General features: G+C 41.4%; 2 protein-coding genes across 2 annotated transcripts; both read left to right on the top strand.

The window, feature by feature from the left end:
- The first annotated feature begins 447 nt into the window (after positions 1-447).
- LOC139763985 (glutamate receptor ionotropic, kainate 4-like) lies at positions 448-13,470 on the top strand. The gene is made up of 11 exons (XM_071690459.1): positions 448-809; positions 1,361-1,531; positions 1,677-1,873; positions 2,442-2,567; positions 4,650-4,815; positions 6,368-6,609; positions 8,182-8,366; positions 9,056-9,286; positions 11,065-11,237; positions 12,723-12,870; positions 13,236-13,470. Exons 1-11 carry the CDS (start codon positions 697-699, stop codon positions 13,410-13,412), a joined length of 1,929 nt encoding a protein of 642 aa, XP_071546560.1. The 5' UTR covers positions 448-696; the 3' UTR covers positions 13,413-13,470.
- A 740-nt stretch (positions 13,471-14,210) lies between these two features.
- On the top strand, positions 14,211-23,164 carry LOC139763986 (uncharacterized). The gene is made up of 4 exons (XM_071690460.1): positions 14,211-14,222; positions 17,828-18,375; positions 21,228-21,398; positions 22,948-23,164. Exons 1-4 carry the CDS (start codon positions 14,211-14,213, stop codon positions 23,162-23,164), a joined length of 948 nt encoding a protein of 315 aa, XP_071546561.1.
- Positions 23,165-23,226: the final 62 nt, after the last annotated feature.

Below are 23,226 nucleotides of genomic sequence, written 5' to 3' on the forward strand. Positions count from 1 at the left end.
CTGCCACATGGACATATACATGAAATTCCTCAGAGTGAGGAATATATATATATATATATATATATATATATATATATATATATATATATATATATATAATATATATATATATATATATATATATATATATATATATATATATATATATATATATATATATATATATATATATATATATATTTCTTTCTTTCAAACTATTCGCCATTTCCCGCATTAGCGAGGTAGCGTTAAGAACAGAGGACTGGGCCTTTGAGGGAATACCCTCACCTGGCCCAATTCTCTGTTCCTTCTTTTGGAAAAAAAACCAAAAAACTGTACAATCGTTTAGCCCCATTGCTTGAACTTCACTATCATACAACCTTTTAAGCCTGTACGTTGCCCTCACAGATCCCTACACTGATAATCATCTTTCCAGCCATAGTGATGCCTGTGTCAACATGCTTACATGTCCTGTGGCTCCTGGTGTCCACGGTGGGTATAGAGGATGTGTGTGGCGTGGAGGATCAAGTGGTAGACGTATCAAACGGCCCCGTGGAGCTGGTGGCAGGTTTGGCAGACGGTCCTGAGAAGCAAGTGGCAGGCCTGGTAGACGACCCTGCAGAACAAGAGGGAAGCTTGGTAGACGGCCTTGTACAGCAGGTGGCAAGCCTGGTAGACGGCCATGGGGATCTGGTAGCTGGCCTGGTTGACAGCTTCATGAACCAGGTGGCTGTTGTGGTGAGCCAGGTGGTGGAGCAACACTTGACCAGTTGTCAGCTGGTGCTGGCCACCACAACAGACAACACCTCAGAGTTCTCTTATATTCTCAGGTTAGTAAATGACAGCAGGTTGTAACTGTTTACATATTTGTACGAAAAAGGTTATGGGAAAAATCATCTCTATAAAGGCATATCTCATCCAAGACAAGATTTTGTGAGACTATTCCCTAATTACAGTAGCGATCCATGATGTTGGCTCTGTACCACAATACAGCTGCAGTCAAGATTTTGAGAGTCTAACTCATGCTACAGTTTCGTCTGCATTCATACTAAGCCGGAATAACTGTTGTGTGTGGCTGTTCTAGTTTAACAGAGAGTTCGCTGGATTATCGGTACATCATGAGTGAACATTATGCTCGTGAAGCGTTTTCTTACTTCTGCAACGAAGAGGCCAAAGTTTGTGTATCGCCCACGGCAATGATCCAATACTGATTTAAACGATTATCAGTCTTCATAAGGACATATTAAGACACATAAAACTTTGGGTACGAGTTTACACAAATATAGGATATTTTTCAACAATGATATTTGACTTTCCCATTAGGTATATGATTCGTCCAGTACTTTTATAGTTCTAGATGAAAGCCAAGTTGTTGCCTCAGACGACTGGCGGGTGGCGGGGAGGCGAGCACGGTGGTAGACGTGGGATTGCTGTTCTCCCAGGGACAACCAGCACAGCATCACCTCCTCCAGGGGCTCTGGGGCGATGTGAGGTTCTCCTGCCGCGCCCTCATCCTCTATATAGGCACCAACTACAACACTCTCCTGTTCAAGTTAATATATATCTAGTTTTTTGTGAGTTTTACAGATACATAAAGCAATACATGAATTATTGTCTCGAAATGTTTTATTTTTTCTTAAACCATTTTCAAGTTCGTCCATCTAGAATACATTGTCTTACAGTATATTCTTTAATAGGTTCCTGGAGTGGTCTGAATTGTGGCAGTGGCCGGAGACGTCCGTAGTGGTGGTGGGTACAAGGACAGTGATGGAGAGCGTCCTTCTTCATCCAAGTCTTCGCAATACCGTCCACTTGCTGTACCTGGTCCTAGAAATACTCCCCCGTCAGAAGTTACCAGTCAACACATGGCTAAGGAAAGGAACCTTACAGCAAGGTAATGACAGTCATCAGTAAGAGGTGGATACAAATAGATACCTGCTGACATCCACTGTGTCCCGATGCTGTGAGGCTTAATGTGTGAACCTCACCCTCCCTACCAGTTTGGGATCGATGCCCAGTAGCTGGCTTATGTACTTCCACCCACTATGATCCTACAGACGGACTGGCCCAAGAGGGTCAGTTACCTCCACCTACCATGTTGCCACAGAGGGACACCAGTACGAGACTGGGAAAGTCAACAGATTCTTCTTTGTGATATCTGATAATAAGAAATGTGGAACGCAGTGTGTTAAACCATTTTCTGCATTCCATTCAGAGCAACGTACATGAGGAAAATTTTTAGGATGTTGCCTTAACTAGTGAAGATATTCTCATGGACATGTTAGGATGTACTAATTGGTGAAACTTAAAGCAAAAAAAGACAAGAGTATTCATAGTCAATATATATATTCTGCTATGTATACATATTCAATAACAGATTATTATCACCTTTGTCAATTAGACAGCATTTGAGATGATTCTTCACTTATTTTGTCGTATCTAAATTTTAATAACTACTTTAGAAGGAAGTGCTCGTGTGGAGATCTACCGTCGATGTCTGTACTGCAACAGAGGAGAGATAGGCGTCCACAGTGTCCAACAATGGAACCTGTCCTCTCGCGTCCCGTTGGAACACAACCTCTTCCCTGGTACGTCATCAGCAAAGAATGATTGATCTTATTAATGGAATATACTTTGGTCTAGAGATATACATGTATCTCGCCTTACATTATGCTTCCATAGGAATTCTTACACTAACCATATTTTGATTTACGATATCGAACTGCCATTTCTAATGCGAAATACTTGTGAAAGCAATTCACTCGACTTGAAAACGTGATTTTAGTACTGATTTACAGTGAACGGTGAGTGGTACTCAGTACATACAAAAAATGCAGAAGGTGTGATGGGTTATACACTTAGTGAAAGAGTACGATTCAGTGCCAGTTTCCTCACTTGACCATTGTGTAGTCATACTCGGTGGAGTAGGTCTCACTGGAGAGTCTCATGTCTTGGATAAATAAGCCTTGATTTAGAACCGGACGGCCCGCTACTCGAATGACAGCAGAAAGCACAGATTCGGTACAATGGATTCACTCAAAGTCTTCATATAGGATGTTTAGCTCAGTTGTCGCCTCCAGCAAATCTCGTCACACATAGGGTATCTACAACACTGGGCGACTCGGCTAACACTCTGCGTGTCACATACAAAGCAACACTCACGACGTAAGTAACTGTCTCAGACACAACAGGTAAGCCCTTCCCTGGTAGACCATATTCTAAGAGAAAATGAACACCAGGTATTGTCAAGCAGACTTTCACCTACACAGTAACATAGCTGGATACCACACTGGTCCTCAGCTACAGTCGACACAAAGGTACGGTACAAATCTCACCAAATCTCGTTCACCAACACACCTTCATTAGTATTCCAGCCTCCCATACCTTAGTCTAACAGTCCTTCTACATCGGTATGAAACGCGAGGTCATGAAAAATCCCAACACACAACTTGTCCTTACTGGACTGGCTGAAAGCCACATTGCCATTCAAAGTCAAAGCGAACATACTGGTCATGAACAACACCCATGTCACAACCACAGTATTATCATCCACCTTAACACGTTACAATGAGGGTATGATGGGCTTCACATTATTCTCCTTCGTGACTGATTTGGAACACTGAAACACAACATGGCCTCACTTTTTACAGCAAATAAAGGTTACAGACCCTCCATCTCAGCCAGTAGGATTATCGGGTTACGACTGAAAAGTACTTATGGACGAACGGGAGTGAACATTGGGAGCTTTGTCTGGAACACAATGTCCTTTATCAGTGGGGCTGAACGACCAACATTGGCGAGTTATGTAAAGTTGTCGTTTGGGGACGCAGCTTTGGTCAAGATATCGAGGTCCTTCTCCAAGAGGTACAGACCGACCTGAGACGGACTACATCTGCTGTAGCACCAAGATAAGATCACGTAGACCTTCGAAAGTGGTAGAATCTCCAGCTATGAGCCAACAATGCTCCATTTCACCAAGTTTTGGAAAAACTCGATGTAAGCCTGTGTGTCTGCCCTCCTCAAGAATCATCCTCGGTGAACTTAAGATGGTAATCTTGATGCAAGAGCAGGTCATGTATTCCAGGGGTTGAGTATGAAATAAATGTTTTATATTGTACGCAGCCATTTAACTGGCTGACAAGACTTATCAGTCGTTACCAGTGCCGTGAGCTGGTACCCTGCTGAGTTTTCTTACTTACGATGACACAATATATCTGCATCACTTCCAGTCTATTCTGCATTTTTTTTGTAACTGTACGCGTGTGGGCGCCAGATCTCTTCAACATGGCTGGGAATGGTGGGCCTAAGATAGATTGTGATGGGTGAACATGGCTGGATTGGTGGGCATGAGGGACTGGATTGATGGGGCACGACCTGTTGGAGAAAGTAGAGAGAGGCAAAAAGATCTGGGTACCAGTCTACATCCGTCTATCCTCTTAGCACATTTTTTTTTCCAGCTGTTAGCTGGGCCATCGTGCAGTAGAATGTTAGCAAATACTTGGTACTGTAGCTGATCGGGTGATAACAAGCGTTATCTTTCAGAGAATTTCAGCCAAGCACTACATGTTTCATATCTGCTATACCATTATTGTCTAACAAAATAATCCCATAAGGTTTTTTCGTAGTAAGTTGTCTTCTTTTTTTTCGCATCTTTTCGCCGTACACTCCAGAGAGACTTGAGAACTTCATGGGGTACGCTCTCAAGATAGTAACGCTAGCATACTTCCCATACATCGCCTATGGGAAGAACAACGAGGACCCTGACGGCCCCTTATCGCCACAAGACGCACTTAACACCCGCATGATGGATGTCATCGCTGCTCAGCTTAACCTCACGTATGTGAAGTTGCCTCGACTGTCTTGTTTCATCACTCATACCCCTTTCTCTCTTCAGTATCTGTCTGTACATTAACATATCTTTTTACTCTCTCTCTCTCTCTCTCTCTCTCTCTCTCTCTCTCTCTCTCTCTCTCTCTCTCTCTCTCTCTCTCTCTCTCTCTCTCTCTCTCTCTCTATTATACATGTTTGCCATTTTTCCGCATCAGCGAGGTAGCGTCAAGAACAAACGAATGAGCCTTAAAGGGAAAAATCCTCATTTGGTCCCCTTCTCTGTTTCTTCTTTTGGAAAATTATAACAGAAGGGTAGGATTTCCAGCCTTCCGCCCCGTCCCTTTTAGTCACCTTCTACGACAGAATTATGTTATCATCACTCCACTCAGTGCCTTAGGGCATTAAGTATACTCAGACCAGAGTTATTGATGAGTTTGTGAAGATACATTCTCAGCTAAAGTACATTACAAGCTAGTGTATCCTAGCTCTTTCACTGATAAATCCCTTAAGTTGGTTAAGAAATGATTTTATAGAGTTAAACCCAAACCTCCCCTTGGCACCAAGAACCCCTTAGTTCTCCCTTTTAGTAATAATCTTACGTTACTTCCCATGTTGCTTAAATCCTTTAATGTATATGTTGCCTTGAACAACAATAATACTATACAGAATATCTTAATCAGGAACTCACTAGAAAGTTCAGCAGGATGTGTTTATAGAATACCATGTAAAAATTGTGATAAGTTTTATGTTGGGCAGACTGGTAAGGATCTTTCTACTAAACTTATGCAACACAAATATAGTATAAGAACAGGACAAGAATCAAATACCTTGTATAATCATGCTAAATATCATGATCACTGTACTGAGGTATCAATAAGCCCCTTCTGTCGAGTTTCCGCAGCACTCAAGAGGTCGGCCACATGTCATGAGGCGTGATGATTTATCATGTCTATTGGGTGAGTGTAGGGAAATTGAGCGGCAAGTTTTCGGTGTCTTCGTTGTGCGAGTTGCATTCTAAGCACAAGAAAGATCACGTTATGATGATACATAGTTGTCATGTTGGAGGTATGTGTGGTGAGGGTATAGACGGTAATGAATGACTCGTGCATGTTTGGGGTTTATAGTTTCTGATGGTTGTATGTCTGTTGGGATGGTGTTAATGATTGGGTTAGGAGCGTGGTGTTCTTTATTGGTTGTTCAGCCATTGTGGTATGTCTATGCTTTGCAATCGTTAACTTTGGCGGGAGATGGAAATCTGTCAGTATTTTTTTTTCCGAGTGTGAGGCAGGGGTCATCCTTTTCTTTCCTACTGGGTGGTTTGTAAATGATAGTTGCAAATGGAGTGGTTTGGACAAGAAAGGATCTAGTGATGTTGCAAAAAAACATGAGTCCCGAGGATGCTGAGGTGATATTGAAATGGAAGTAGCTTTGTTTCATCGTGCAGGTGTTGAATGTATGTGGTCGTCAGATGGTGACTGTTCCAAATGCTTTGTTTTCGTGTTTTGCTGCTTTGTTATATTGGCAAGTATAGGATGCTACTGATACTATTGGATCTCAGGTACGAGATCTGGGAACCATCAGATGGCGAGTGGGGTGTACCACTGGCCAGCGGGAACTGGACAGGCATCATTGGGATTCTCCAGCACCAGCAGGCGGACCTTACCCTCGACGTGATGCAAACAGCATCAAGGACGGAGGTCATATCCTTCACCAGGGTATACTCTCATGATCCGCTGGTTATTTTGTCGCTAAAGCCTGGTCGTCTGCCACGACACACGGCTCTTGTAAGACCATTCGCAGGTTAGTCTACTCTAATACCATAATGGTTTACAATATTGGTCGCTATCAATATTAGAGACGCAGAGTTGTTTGTTATCTGAGAAAGGAATAAAGAATTCCCAGATATTGTTTGTTGCTAATTTTGGGGGATGATAATGGGCATATTAGCTGCTATCTTTATCACTTTTCCTAATCAGAAATGTATCTTGAAAAAGTAGGACAAACCTTGAAAAATAAGGAAAGCTACTGGTTAGAAAAAAGCGTTGATATGATAAAACTTTTCGTATTTTTGGGAAAAATGATAAGGATTGTCATCTTTTCATGTTCTATGCTTCAGAAACACTTGTGTTTTTCTTAAGAGAGGGTTGGAATACATGGGATGAATGAAGTTTTAGTGTTGTGGTCAGCGAGAGATGGTTAGTGTTACTGCCACTGTAACATTTTAATGTATTATGTAGAGGTAAAAAGATTGAACCGAAAAGTAAAAATTCCTACTTGTGAAATACAGGTGCTCCCCGACTTACGATGGGGTTACGTTCCAATAAACCCATCCTAAGTTGAAATTATCGTAAGTCGCAAATACATTGAAAACTGTACATCTAACCTACTGAACATCATAACTTAGCATTGTCTACTTTAAACTTTCTAAGCGCGCTAACATTTCTCATCCACAATCATAACATGCAGCGCTTCCTTAAAAGCTTAGGCACCTTCAACATCGGCACTTGCTGCCTCACTCCTCACCTTTACATTATTAGAATCATGACGTCTTTTGAAGCGTTGGAACCAGCCAAGACTTGCTGTAAACATTTACATATAAGTAGGATTATCGGCATACCGTTTTGGCGTATCGAAAAGACTTCTTGCCTTTGCCTCGATCGTAAGTAGGATACGCGGCATGCGCTCCTGTATCTGGTCTTTCATCTGAGTAATTTTTTCACATCATCAATCGGCCCACCTCTTTTCTTCACGATGACAGTGGACGTAACCAATGCTGAAGAGTTCACTGCATCACTGATTCGCTTCTTATCCTTTACGATGGTGGATATCGTCGATTGCGAAAGTCCTAACACACGTGCGATGGCCATTACTGGTTTGTCGCCTTCATGCTGAGCAGTTATCTTTAGCTTAATCTCGAGAGTGATTGTGACGCAAAAGCACAAAACACTATATCCAAAAAAACGCTGGCAACACAGTACACTGTAGAGTTACGGTTGTATATTCTCGTGATCGCGCGGCCTGACTGGAAGCCGCGGCTCGCTGCCGCTGCGCATCATCACGAGAGAGCATCATACCACATATCGCTTACCCGGGAAAAGATCAAATTCCAAAATTAGATGTATGGATCCTACTGAATGCGTATCGCTATCACACCATCGTCAAGTCGGAAAATCGTAAGTCGAACCATCGTAAGTCGGATCTGTAATAGATTTATTTTCAACGCTAGAAATACATCTGGAGTTATTCTTTTTTTCAAACAGGATATACATGGATATGACCGCTATATCCCCTTATGTACCGAAAGAATTGGGCGATTTATGAATGTCAGGAGACTTACATTTCACACGACACTCACTGATCATTTCTTTCCAGGAGAACTCTGGGTGTTGGTTGCTGCATGTACATTTGCCTTTGGTGTCGTGTTGTGGTTGCTACAGAAGGCTTGGTCTTCGTTGCTGGGTGAGCGTAACCCGAGGCTTTTCTCCACCATCTTATACAGCTGGGGAGTGTTGCTGGAAGACCCGCCCACACACCCTCCTGCTAATGTCTCTGGCCGGGTAAGAATATTGTCAGCCTTTATCTGTTGCTGTGTAATTTCCAATACTGTTACCCTCTGTTACTGTTGAATAAGATCATTAGATAGAATACCTTAGGTGGAATTCAAGCATATCAATATATGGTTAACGATGAACTATCAAATGATGCGCTTTGCAAGTAATGAGGAATTCAATGTTTCAGACACCATGCATTTCTGCTTTTGAATAAAGAAGTCTGGACTGGGATAAAAGCATATGTTCTTGACTTATTTTGCAGGCTGGTCGATTTTCATGTAACTAGCTACACTTGTAACTGTCACATTAGAATGTCGACTTGCTTATTAAAGGCCTAATGGGGAAGAACCAAAGGAAGAACTGGGTGAAAAATAAGGACAAAATGCGGAAGATTTGTATGAGGACTTGGGAAAGACCTGGATAAAACTCAGCCTAAGCTGAATGCCAATTAACTGAGCAGCCCCAAGGGAGGATGAACACCTGGGTTTGGAATGGGCTGATAGTTGCGCCCAGCATTCGAACTCATGTGGTCCAAATGAACCAAATGAACATCTAGATTTTTTTTTTTTTCAAAATGTTGATCAGTCTTTCCTCAGTAACTATTCAGTTACAAGTACCTTCGAAAATAACGTGCACTGTAATAGGCTACCAAAATCTATATAGTATCTCTTAGAGATTTTGTTTGTATTCTGCAGATACTGGTGGGGTTTTGGTTCCTGTCATGTATGGTCATCGGAACAGCCTATCGCTCCTCCCTCATTGCACACCTTGCAATCCAGAACAACTTTCTACCCATCAACTCCTTCGAAGATCTTCTTGGTCGAGATGGCTGGTCTTGGGGTTGTAAGAACTTCACAGGAGCGAATTTTCTCTACTTTAACCAGAGCACTGATCCTGTTATTCAAGAAATAAACAAAAAGATGCAGGTAAATAGAATATACAAATTTTCAGAAAGTTATACATCAAGATTGCATTAAGCTTTTGCAGAAAGTAGGTTAGATAGTCTATCTATTCTAATTCTGGCATAGATTACATTCGAGATTCAGAAGCTACGCGTCTAAACAATTTGTTCAGTAAATTGGGGTACACAATGATTGTTACTGAGGGAATTTCCTGTGGTTAAACTGATGTATGACCATGATAGTAATGAAGTGTTCCCACTGTCATCTGCAAAATATAGATGTTGTCGTTTAAAGAAGCACGGCTTAAGGTATACTATCATTTTGTAAGGTCTAGAACGCGTATCTTCGTTTAAAGAAGCACGGCTTAAGGTATACTATCATTTTGTAAGGTCTAGAACGCGTATCTCCACAAATGTCCGAATAAGAGGATGACAAAGAGGGTCTGTCATCTTCCTCGGTTCGGGTGTTCGTTCTGAGGGACCGCAATAGTGGCCTGTCTGGTCTTCATAGCCGATACAGACCACCACGGTTAGCTGTACTGACATGTGCCAGACAGTCTATCATATATAGCCTAAAATATGTTTCCATTTTCTTGGAAAGCACCGCATCTGAAAAGTGTTCGTAACGTGCTCTTTCGTCATACTCTGTATTTCTACCGAGTCTGAAGGAAATCTGTATTACCGTGTTACAATCATAGATTTCGGTCACATAGAGAGTTACGTAGGTATGTAGATAGACCGCCACAACATTGTTCCATTATAATAAGACTCCTCATGAAGTTAAATTCTTAATTTGTTCTATTATGATAAGATTTCTCATGACGGTGAATTCTTAATTCGGTAGGAGTTCAGATAATCTTATTTAGCATGTACTTTTCAATCCATGCTGCACTCTATCTCACACAGAGATAATCCGCCACATCAGATGCAAACGGTTCATGAAACTTTTGAATCCCAACATCAACACACAGACTCCATCCTGTCACAGCCATAATGATGTATACACTGGCCAGACCGTTTGAGGGAAAGTGGGGCTGGGCTAATGTGGGCTTTGTGGTTGAGGATAGCCTGGGTGCCGAGACGTGTGTTCAAACTGCTTTTCTTATCATATTCTTTCTTGATAATTCTTTCATAATCATTTGGTTGATAATAGGTTGTGCTTTTAAAGTCACCTGGGGACAAATGAGAATTCTTAGTACTAGCAATTTAGGACAGATTCATTGACGTTACTGGATACGTAATCAGGTGAGTGGTACAATGTGACTGGGTTGTTAATGTCCAGTGTGATCGTTTTCTTGTATTTGCATTTACTGTGGTTGCCTCTGCATACTGAATGATTCTGCTATAACCATCTCCCAGTTACTGTTCTACCTGTCTGGCCAATGTATCCATCTTTACATGCCGTACATTTGAAGGCGTAAACACTCCCAATTTTCTGATACTCGGCTTGCTTTTGATTAAGGTCTTACTGACAGTGTTGTTGTACTGGGAGGAAACATTCAAGGCACTGTTTTTTAACAGTACCGTCTTATATTAGCTAGGTTAGAAGAACAGGGCAATATCAAACATTTAGACCTGTCATGATTTTCCACATTTTTGTTATTAGATGTATAAGACGTATTCCTAACTTTCCGGTAGGCCTTGTTCACAAACCACTTAGAATAACATAGCTGCCCAAAGGTTCGGCTTATATGACTATATTCATTTACCAAACTCGTGCGATGACATATTTGTAATGCTCCTTAGCTTACAAAATCTCATTTTGTGTCGATCTGGCGTAATGATGTAAGATTCTGGTTTTAGGTGATTGACGAAGAAAGCGGGATGGAACGGGTGCTTGCTGGAGGCTTCTCATACATCTTTCAAGAGAAGAATTTTCTAGTCAAAGTTGAATATGACGACAGATACAGCAACATTCCTCTCCATCTGGGCTCAAACGAATATTCCAATGTTGTAGGCAATGCTTGGGGTGTTAGGTAAGCATATTTTTGCTTCAGTTTAAAACCGACACTGTAAGATTATACTGATGTTTCCTTTCCTCTCTAAGAAACCTACAACATAACTACTCACTATAAAATCTCCAATCATGGAGTTATGACTATATGCTTCCAGTCAATACTTTCATGAAAGAATTGTTAGTAACATGAGACTGATCGTTGATTATTGGTAAGTAAACCCAGAGTTTGTTTAATGCTGAAGATAACATTCTTATCTTGTCTAGTCATAAATCACATGACGTTTAAATTTTGATAGAGGAAGGAGCCAAGAAAATACCTTCATCAGTGACTGCATGTACGAATTCCAGTTAAATGTTGGTAAAATGGAATGGTAGCTACCATTTCAGCGACAGGGTGGTAATGTTTTGTTCAGTGGGTGAGAGGAGGAAGTGAGTCACAGGGTGGGTGAGGGGGCGAAAGTTCTGGGAGCACTAAAGAATGTGTGGAAGGCGAGAACATTATCTCGGAAAGCAAAAATGGGTATGTTTGAAGGAATAGTGGATCCGACAATGTTATATGGTTGCGAAGCGTGAGCTATAGATAGGGTTGTGCGGACGAGGGTGGATGTGCTGGAAATGAGATGTTTGAGGACAATATGTGGTGTGAAGTGGTTTGATCGAGTAAGTAATGAAAGGGTAAGAGAGATGTGTGGTAATAAAAAGAGTGTTATTGAGAGAGCAGAAGAGGGTGTATTGAAATGGTTTGGTCACATGGGGAGAATGAGTGAGGACAGATTAACAAAGAGGATACATGTGTCAGAGGTGGAGCGACCGAGAAGTGGGAGATCAAATTGGAGATGGAAGGATGGAGTGAAAAAGATTTTGAGTTATCGGGGCCTGAACATGCAGGAGGGTGAAAGGCGTGCAAGGAATAGAGTGAATTGGGACGATGTGGTATACCGGGGTGGATGTGCTGTTAATGGATTGAACCAAGGCATGTGAAGCGTGTGGGGTAAACCATGGAAAGTTTTGTGGGTCCTGGATGTGGAAAGGGAGCTGTGGTTTCGGTGCATTATGTATGACAGCTAGAGACTGAGCGTAAACGAATGTGGCCTTTGTTGTCTTTTCCTAGCGCTACCTCGCGCATGCGGGGGAGGGGTTGTCATTTCATGTTTGGCGGGGTGGCGACGGGAATGAGTGAAGGCATCAAGTGTGAGTTATGTACAAGTGTATACATGTTTATGTCTGTGTATGTATATAACGTTGAAATGTATAGATATGTATATGTGCGTGTGTGGCCGTGTATGCATATACATGTGTATGTGGGTGGGTTGGGCCATTCTTTCGTCTCTTTCCTTGCGTTACCTCGCTGACGCGGGAGACAACGACAAAGTATAATAGATAAATATAATATATATGTATATATAGCGTTAATGGGATGGCCTTGATTAGGGCTTCAGCTGCCCATGCCATCTCAGCTTACATAAAGAAAGTATATAGTTTCTCTTCACAAAATATTTTCCAGACGAGGCGCGCCATTCATTGACCAGATCAGTGCGATGAAGCAACGAATGATGGAGGCGGGACTGATCACGTACTGGCTGGATGACGTCCTGAGAGAGAGAGTTGTCAGTACCAAGGGAGGTAGAGCGAGCAAGACAGTCTCCTCTGAGGTGAGAGCTTCAACTCTTGTGCTGAGTGAGAAAATACGATGGTTGCCTCTCGACATGCAATGGATGCATTTCACAAGATATTGTCAACCATTAATCGGATATCATTAACAGGATTATGATTGCATCAAGATGCAACGAATTTTCTTTTTTTTTTCTAAAGAAAATCTACTTTGTGCTTCAACGTAATATTAGGTGCTCGCATTTTCAACTCATCTGTTCTGTCTTATTCCTGATTTATATATACAACTAATCAGTGATATATATATATATATATATATATATATATATATATATATATATATATATATATATATATATATATATATATATATATATATATATATATATATATATATCGTGTACAGGATGAGGGGCATCAAGTGGTACTGGGACTGGATCATCTACAGGGAGCATTTTACCTGCTGCTGCTGGGCTACATCATTGCCTTCTTCAGCTTGCTGGGGGAGAACCTGGCTCACTGCTGCCCTGTTCTTCTCCACCGTCAGCAGTCGCGCCTGCTGGAAGACAGCTTTTCTCACTAGCCACCTAGATCTTAACACCCCTACAATCTTGCTACAGGAGAATCTCGCCTTAGTCTCGTGCCACCATGCCTTACCAACTTGAGGAAGACCTGGACCACTATTGCTGTTTTCGATACGTAATAAGAATCATGCAGTGTTGTGGTGACACTCATGTGACATTACTATTTCATGATGACGTTGACATCTTCAGAACGATTGAGTTATGTGATTTCTTTAAGTTAATGTTAAGTTATCAATATATAGTATGTGTCTTGGAAATTATACTTTCAAATACCTGGATACAACATATTTCTGAAAAGAGAAATTATAACCTAATGTTCAGGAGAGTTCATCTCTCATGTGTGTTATATAGTCGATCCTTTTGCCAGCTGATACATACCAATAACAAAGAGACTCCCTATCATTTACTTTTCATCTACGTGAGCAATAAAAGCACACGATCTCCTCGTGACTCAGGTATCATATATCAGTCAAGAACTGATAACTTTGATCAGTTATGAGGAAAGACGAATTTTTAGATCCGTTCGCATGGTAACCCCTAGATCCTCGAGACACTTTTAAAGTAACTAGATATTAGGTTTGAATGTAAATTCTAGAAATTCAGAAATGGCAAGGTAAAGTGCCCTAGTGAGTAGGCGAAAACTTGTCTTTAATTTGCTTTTTGAAGGAACTGATATTTGTAATTACGTCAGTATTGATTCCAGCACCAATGAAAGACCACAGGGAAACATTCTACTCAGTATGATCATTAATATTCACGAAGTCTGATTAGATTCTTGCTTAATAGACCTGGTCATCATGCAAGACCCAGTAAGTCAGTAACCAACCTTTGATGATTATTCCTGCCACCGTTAACTTAGTAGAGCAAATGGAGTACAGAGAATTGTTAAGGCTCACTTCAAGGGTGATATGTATATCATACATAATTCTAACTACTGTTCGTTGGTCAATGGTTTAAGGATGTTAAGAGCATCATACGTACTCATCATCTTACTATACGTATAGTATTAACACAAGCATTGTACAAATATCAGTGAATCTCTATTAGCTATTTGCTGAGGCTCATCTTCGTCAGATGGTCGTTCAAGGACTCGCTTTAGAGTAGTCCATTGCATCCTAGCTACTGAGTGAAACACAGTCTTGGATCTGCAGGAGCGCCTGGTTAGAGGGTGCTTCGGATGTGTGATGATAATTTGCGTCCTGTTTCCTTGATGCATTACGACAGTCAATTCCTTCTTTGCCGAATTGCTAATTCGATACATGGTTTTCCATGTGTATTCTGCTTAGCGTTACTGTCATCTAAGTCCACCTATGAAACCAACGGTTGATGATAAAAGCGGTAAAGTAACTTAGATCACTTACATTTCTCTTCTAATAAGTAACCTCGTGGGATCCCTTACTACTGTCCTCTTGCCTCACACTCTCACTGTTGTCATTAGAATCAGCGGACGATGCTTCATGGCTCTCACGGACCAGGCTGAGTATGTGTGAGTATTCTCACATTCATGAACAGACTGTGCTAAAAGAAATCATACTTAGTAAGTGCGTATGATGATTTCATCTTCCGTATGCCATTAATCTATCAATAGTCGTTCGTTCGAATCATATGATATTGTAGGTTTCCAAACCTGTTCCTCGTATCACATTAAGTCAGCGTAACATGGATCGTGGCTGAGGAGGCAGAGAGAAATGCAGTTAACACATACAGTCACCAGTAAGTGCATGACGAACCCGTTGCTCCAACATAGATGCTGTCTATCATGCCTCTCTGTTCTTGGCCCAAGGCCACGCTGAAGACTATATATGAAGCTTTCCAAAAATTGGCATTTTCCAAACACCTTCTCCCTTTTCTACTTAGCCATCAACTTCAACAGTTAGTAGAATGTGAAGAGTTGTTTTAGGAACCCAGAAGCCAACAGAAGGCTGCTGTTCCTTTACATCTAACTCGTCAAAGGAATGCAACTACTTGAACAGTGTCATTCAGTGTTGGTGAGAGGAAGGCTGTCATGAAATCCAGTGTATTCGGGTTACAGTAAGACGACCCGTCACCTCCTGAGTGATTTCCACATACACTTTACCTTGTTAATACTCCGGGGATCTGCCAACCGTTGATAGAGCTCCCGGTACATTTCTATATTGACAGCCAATCTTCCTATACTTAATTCTTCCACTCAAGTAATTCCTCCAATCTCTTTCAAGTTACCTTAATTCATTTGTGTTTTACATTCCGACGTGTTTTTTTTCTTGCTAGCTTTCAATGAATCTTCAACTCCCTTTCCTGAATTCTTTCGGTTATGTTGCAAGAGAATACTTCCTCGTTATAGCACAATAATCATTGGATTAGTCTTATACAGCAAGGATGAGGAAATGGGCCACCTAGAGACGGGGCAGCACTGGAGCTGCGCTAGACGTGGACGGAGCCATATAAGAGTAGGGAGGAGGGAGGCCGGAGGACAGTGTGGACAGTGAAGTGGTGGCGACAACACGCGACCAACCGCGGTGATACAGACTGACACAAACGTAGCCCAGTGCATATTATACGGACGGTTCTCGCGACTCTGCCACCAGGAGGGCAGGCAGTGTTGCTATTGTGATCCAGCCCAATGGCAAAAGATAAGATAGAAATGGTATAAACAGCTGGGCATCTACTCTGCGGACTGAATTGTTCGCTATACTTATCACTCTTTGAGCAGGTAGAAATCACTGCTACAGACAGTTTACTTATCTCTGATTCTTTATCTTTACTACCTGCCCTTAACACCCTCAGATCAGAAAGTAGCTTGTTAATCTCTGAAGCCAGACACAAATACTCAGCCATTATTGCTCAAGGGATTCAAATTAAAATTTTATAGATTCCCTCTTTGAAGCGCGAAGACGAATTCAGATAAGCACAAGTAGAAACATTTTCCATCACAAAGAAATATGTAAAGTAAAACATGCAAACGGAGAAAGTAACAAGATCGGCAGATTACATGATGTTATAACTGCTAGGCTATATGTACTATTGGCACTTTGGCCTAACTGGAAATGTACACCATGTGAATTGTAAAGTTTGTGGTCAAAGATTTGGACACAAACTAGAACACTATGTCCCAGAATTTGAAATATAGTCTTTTAGAGATATATCTAAACAAACCTTGCAAGAAATGTCACAACACCTTATTTTTGATAACAAGATACCTGAAATTTTAAGTCTGTATCCACATTTTGCATCTAGTCTGTAAAACTTAGCATATGGAACTATGTAATGTATGTATTGAAATGCCTATTATGAATTAAAACAACCTATGTAATGTCCACCATCACTAGGGCCTGACTAAGGCCCTTTGTGACCCCTGTAATCCTTTTGCGCCACCGCCTACAGGAAGAGCATCGGGTGCACAATAAATTTTGCCGGGGTTACCGGCACAAATCATCATGATCATTTAGACAGATATTGTCATAATTCATAGTAGCTGATTATCATATCATCAATATTGATAGTGGCCTCAGGAGCTTACGTGTAGTTATCAAGCATCCCCTTAGTATTCTTTCTTCTAATATGGGAAGAATGACTGCTTTCCTCTTCTCTAACCAAACCCATTCCTCCTGGGTATGGTACCAATCTATGTGCACTGCTTTAGACCCCTTGCAGCAGTTTCTTTTGGCTCCTGAACCGAGAAGGCCAAAATGTTGAAGTATTTTGGGCGAATGTACGTCGTTTACATATTTTTCTAAGCATACCCACCATGTGCCTAAAATCATTGTTAACAATGACAATAATATAATGCACATCGTACACGCTCTTTCTCATGCGATGTTATGGTGACAAGTATGGCATGATGTCAACTCTTGCAATATATTTCTCCTGATATGATGACCACCGTCAGTTCTGTGTCAGTCTCTTCTTATCGTCGTGGAGTTTGATTTCCCAGAGCTAACTTTCATTAGCCATTTGTATCATCACTATTCCATCTTCCATCTTGTCTAAGTCTCTTTGCAATATCTCGCAGTTTCTATTGCATCTTAATTCTTTCATAATTCTGGCATCATCAGCAAACTTATTCAGGTATGATTCCAACTCGTTTCGCAAATGATTTATTAAGATTAGAAAGAGTAATGTTCCCAGGAATGAATCCTGAGGGACCCCACTCGTCACTGTCGCACAGGTTTAGAAAATGCCTTAATCGTTCTCTGTTCCCTCCCAGCAGGTGCCTTTCATCCCGTTCAAGCAACCTCCTTTGACCCTATCTTGCATGTCGACCTTCATGAACATGTTTTCTGCGTGAGACAATATAGAATGACACATACTGTCCACCCATCAATTGTCTTTTTTTTCTTTACCCCTCTGACTCCATGTTGTTTTCTCCTTACGTAACTTGTGCCATTCAGATACTCCTATATACGCTCAGTGTATTTCCTCTAATATCCTGCAGGTCATGTTCGTTGCTCTATTGTTCAGGGGATACTCCTCAGTTACATTCTTTGAACACTGGTCCCAAGTTGGTAACGATGATTATTTTCCAGAGACAAAGATGCCTCCACGACCAAGCTTACATGTCCTGTGGATCCTGGTGTTCATAGTGGTTATAGGTGTGTGTGGTAGTGAGGACCAGGTGGCAGGCCTGCTAGACGGCCCTATGCATCAGGTGGCAGGCCTGGTAGACGGCCCCATGGACCAGGTGGCAAATCTGGTAAACGATCCAATAGACCAGGTAGAAGCCCGGGTAAACGGCCCTATGGACCAAGTAGTGAACCTAGTAGACAGCCATGTGGACCAAGTGGCAGGTCTGGTAGGCGACCCTATGGACCAGTCGGCTGGCCTGGTAGACGACCCCGTGGACCAGATGTCAGACCTGGTAGACAGCTTTATGAACCAGGTGGCCGTTGTGGTGAGCCAGGTGGTGGAGCAACACCTGACCGGATGTCATCTCGTGCTGGCCACCACAGCAGACAACACCTCAGTGTTCTCTCGGATTCTCAGGTGAGGAAATGACAGCAGCGTTGTAACAATGCTTAAACGTTAGCACGGAAAAGTTTGATTAAACATGAATGAAGTGATTTTCACCATATTTCGATGAACCCGTTCTGGGGCCGTTCTGTGAGCCTCAATTAATGAGAATATACTTATTGTAGGTAGGGTCGAGCCCTAAAACACAGCTAGTCTTAAAAGACTGAGCTATTGCTTCCTATACTAGAGCTACTGCGAGTGGAGAGTGAGGACTGAACCTTACATACAACTGCCGGCACGAGGCTTTTATTTTGGCTGCCTCCGAAACACTAGATACTGGCCTGAGGTTTTGGAAGTGCATTCTGAATCACTTACATCTGCTGCCAAGAGACTTTGATACCGTTTCCTAGACTATAGCCACAGACGACAAGGACTAGGTTCTTATAAAGAAAAAAGAGATTAAACCCTTGAATGAAAGGTTGCAGGTGCCTGTATCTATTGACCCTGACTATAATATTTGTCAGAAGAAAGTGGTGACGTTCAGTGGATAAGGAACGTAGGTAAAGGGATGTAAAACATTACCTTTAACCCCAGACTTGGCAAGACACCACAGGTATGTTGGATTATTACAAAGTACCGGCAATAATTAATGAGAGTTTATCATACGACTCTTTCAAGGGGTTTTTGTATAACCAGTACATATGAGTTACATTTCGAGTGTGGGTCTTAAATTGGAATGACGTATAGCTCTATGGTCCTCAACTGGCGAGGGACAGCTATTAGACTACAGCTGCTTGAGAGAGGCTATCGATCTATTCCCTTAGCGCCATCTGCTTGCACAAGGTCGTAATCTTCGTCCCGAGTCCTAAGTACTTCAAACCTTCGATATCAGGGCACTGAGGTTCTTGCTTGGTCTCTGACCAAGATTTCCGGCCAGAGACTAAAAAGGGTGTCTTGGGACACTGCTGTGGGCAGGGATTTGCGTGGTTGTCAAAACAACAATTGCAAGGAAACGATTTTGTCGAATCTGCTGGCTTCAATCTTTATGTTTCCCTACTTTACGTAAAGCGAGGTGCAAGCAGGAGGAGGTCTTCTAGCCAATAAATATACCGAACGGAATCTCTGCTCTGAACGATCGAAGACACACACACACACACACACACACACACACACACACACACACACACACACACACCAAGTGATGGCTGAGTGCGATACCATAATACAAGATCTTCCCTGACCACTGGTGTATGAGAGGCTTTACTGCCTCGCACCACTTGCCCAGCAGCTCAAGGAACCTCTTACTTACATTCATCGAGTGTCACATCATTATTGGTAGAAGGTTATAAATTATGAATCTCTTGGTGAAGCAGTAATCAATACGGATGTTGGGAAAAGCTGAATCATGTAATTCAATCGTCCACTTTATGTTATTTCCTCAGTATGAATCAATTAACATACTATATAATGGTTGTCTGAGATGGAAACATGAACTAAAAGTTGGTGTAGCATCGTCCTCAATGTGAAGATCATAATAAATGCTAGCTGTAGGAAAGCAAACACACACAAAAAAAGAAGACATTATTCCAAATCATTATGATATAATCGTATCATTAAGGAGCTGCACATAGTATAATCTCTATATAATATGATCTCTATAATCATGGAAGTCTTAGCAAGTTTGAGTCTCTTGTCTTTCAGAAGTATCGACGCGCTCCTGAAACAGCCAGTGATGTAGTGAGCTAACTCTGGAGTGAGCTAACTATATAGTGAGCTAACTATGTCGTGAGCTAACAAGGCGTACAGCCAGAACTTGATACAAAGTGTGCCTGGCGAGGCACTCCACACATCATACGATAAATGCTTCTCGCGATAATGACAAATGATGGACTTTACAGCACACTCTTTTTAGGGTAATTGTTGCGTCCAGCACCTCACTTCACCTGGCGAATATCTCCGTAAATATGAATGAAGATTATTCAGAAGTGAATATCAACCCAGACAGATAGACAGACACAGTTATTTATACTGGGTACCACCAAGAAATGGGTCTTACAAATGTGGAACTCCCTCCCTGTAGTGCACAATTTGAGAAAATTAGTTTCATTTCGGCCAACCCACGCATAGTACACACACACACACACACACACACACAGAGACACACACAGACACACACACACAGACACACACAGACACACACACACAGACACACAGACACACACACACACACACACACACACAAACACACACGCGCGCGCGCGTGCGTAAGATGCATCCACATCCACCCTCTCGAATGTGCAAACGTGCAAAAAAGAAAATATATGTAGACATTTCTGCATTGATTCATGTATGTATTAAGAAAAAGCAGTGGATATCAATAAATGAATCTGTTTCAATATTTCATAATACCCTATTCATCTATTCCTTTTCCTTTGTGCGTTAATGAGAGGCCTCATCTGTGTTTGTATCTGTGTACATGTGTGTGTGTGTGTGTGTGTGTGTGTGTGTGTGTGTGTGTGTGTGTGTGTGTGTGCACACGCACGCACGCTCTACTGTCTGTCAGTCTGTCTGTGTTCCTCCCCAACAGTTTCGTAATCCTTTGAATACAATAAATCACAATTATTTACATGACTTAACAGCGATATAAAGATGGCAATTACAATAAACAGGTGGCTTATGACTGGCAGAACTTTCGTTCATCCACGTAAAACAAGAAACTGACAATTACCATAACGACATAATTCACAAGGACACTTGAAAAGGTTCACGCAGTTGTACACCTACGTGCAGAACGTTCTTAGATCGTACAATGTGATGTTCACAGAGTATATGTGATCCCTTCTGTACGTTTATAGTTCTAGATGAAAGCCAAGTTGTTGCCTCAGACGACTGGCGGGTGGAGGGGAGGCGAGCACGGTGGTAGACGTGGGATTGCTGTTCTCCCAGGGACAACCAGCACAGCATCACCTCCTCCAGGGGCTCTGGGGCGATGTGAGGTTCTCCTGCCGCGCCCTCATCCTCTATACAGGCACCAACTACAACACTCTCCTGTTCAGGTTAATCTATGCTACATGTTCCTTGTGAACTTCACAAAACCCTCATGAGCAGCACGTGCATTATTATCTTGAAATGTTTCCTCGAGTCTAAATAATCAAGATGTGTGTAAGTTCGTCCTTCTGTTACTTTACTCATGATTATGGTACTAACTTTATAAGTATTTGCTTGTAGATATGCATGATCTAGCTTTGCATGATATTGTGTAACGTTATGTTGGATTTTTGAACCTTTTTGTCAGACATCTAAGGCTCACCTCCGACCTGGCTGGATGCGCCGTCATAAACATACGGGGATCTGACAAGAATTTCTGACTATGTAATTTGGAAATAAATTGGATCATCTGATCAACTCATCATCTTGTTTTTGATAATGATTCCCACGGGGAATATATATATATATATATATATATATATATATATATATATATATATATATATATATATATATATATATATATATATATATATATATATATATTATCCCTGGGGATAGGGGAGAAAGAATACTTCCCACGTATTCCCTGCGTGTCGTAGAAGGCGACTAAAAGGGGAGGGAGCGGGTGGCTGGAAATCCTCCCCTCTCGTTTTTTTTTTAATTTTCCAAAAGAAGGAACAGAGAAGGGGGCCAGGTGAGGATTTTCCCTCTAAGGCCCAGTCCTCTGTTCTTAACGCTACCTCGCAAATGCGGGAAATGGCGAATCGTATAAAAAAAAAAAAAAAAAAAAAAAAAAAAATATATATATATATATATATATATATATATATATATATATATATATATATATATATATATATATATATATATATATATATATATTTCTTTTCTTTCTTTCAAACTATTCGCCATTTCCCGCATTAGCGAGGTAGCGTTAAGAACAGAGGACTGGGCCTTGAGGGAATACCCTCACCTGGCCCAATTCTCTGTTCCTTCTTTTGGAAAATTAAAAAAAAAAAAAAAAAAAACGAGAGGGGAGGATTTCCAGCCCCCCGCTCCCTCCCCTTTTAGTCGCCTTCTACGACACGCAGGGAATACGTGGGAAGTATTCTTTCTCCCCTATCCCCAGGGATAATATATATATATATATATATATATATATATATATATATATATATATATATATATATATATGTATATATATTGAACCCACTTCGAAATCGTTTTGTTAAAAAGTTCCACTAGCTGAATCGAGTTGAACACAAATTTCTGCTGATCGGTTATTAAGTCTTTCACAAGTGCAGATGAGTCTGTAAACTAAACCTAATATTCTTTCTAGCGTTTCTTATCTCTGATCTCCACGAAAATGGAGTCGATGTTATCAACAACTACATCTTTATTTCAATATTTAGTACAGGATTAAGATTTCTTTAAACTAAGAGCAAGTCACAGGCCATCTACTTTATTTCCTCTGATACTGTTAAACAGAGTCTCATCCAGGAAAGTGTTCTGTTATTCAAGTCTCCGCCCTAAGCCTTGACAACGAGATAACAAGTATTCCAAAATCTAGAAGAAATTATCTTATCATGAGGTACACACTATATCCTTTAACAGGTTCCTGGAGTCGTCTGGGTTGTGGCTGTGGCCGGAGACGTCCGTAGTGGTGGTGGGTACAAGGACAGGGATGGAGAGCGTCCTCCTTCATTCAAGTCTTCGCAATACCGTCCACTTGCTGTACCTGGCCCTAGAAATACTCCCCCGTCAGAAGTTACCAGTCAACACATGGCTAAGGAAGGGACCCTCACAGCAAGGTAATGTTAGTCAACAATAAGAGGTGGCTACAGGTACCCGCAGGAAGGTCTTCCTGCAGACATCCACTGTGTGTCCCGGAGT

The sequence above is a fragment of the Panulirus ornatus genome, chromosome 48 (genome assembly GCF_036320965.1).
Source record: "Panulirus ornatus isolate Po-2019 chromosome 48, ASM3632096v1, whole genome shotgun sequence".
NCBI lineage: Eukaryota > Metazoa > Arthropoda > Malacostraca > Decapoda > Palinuridae > Panulirus > Panulirus ornatus.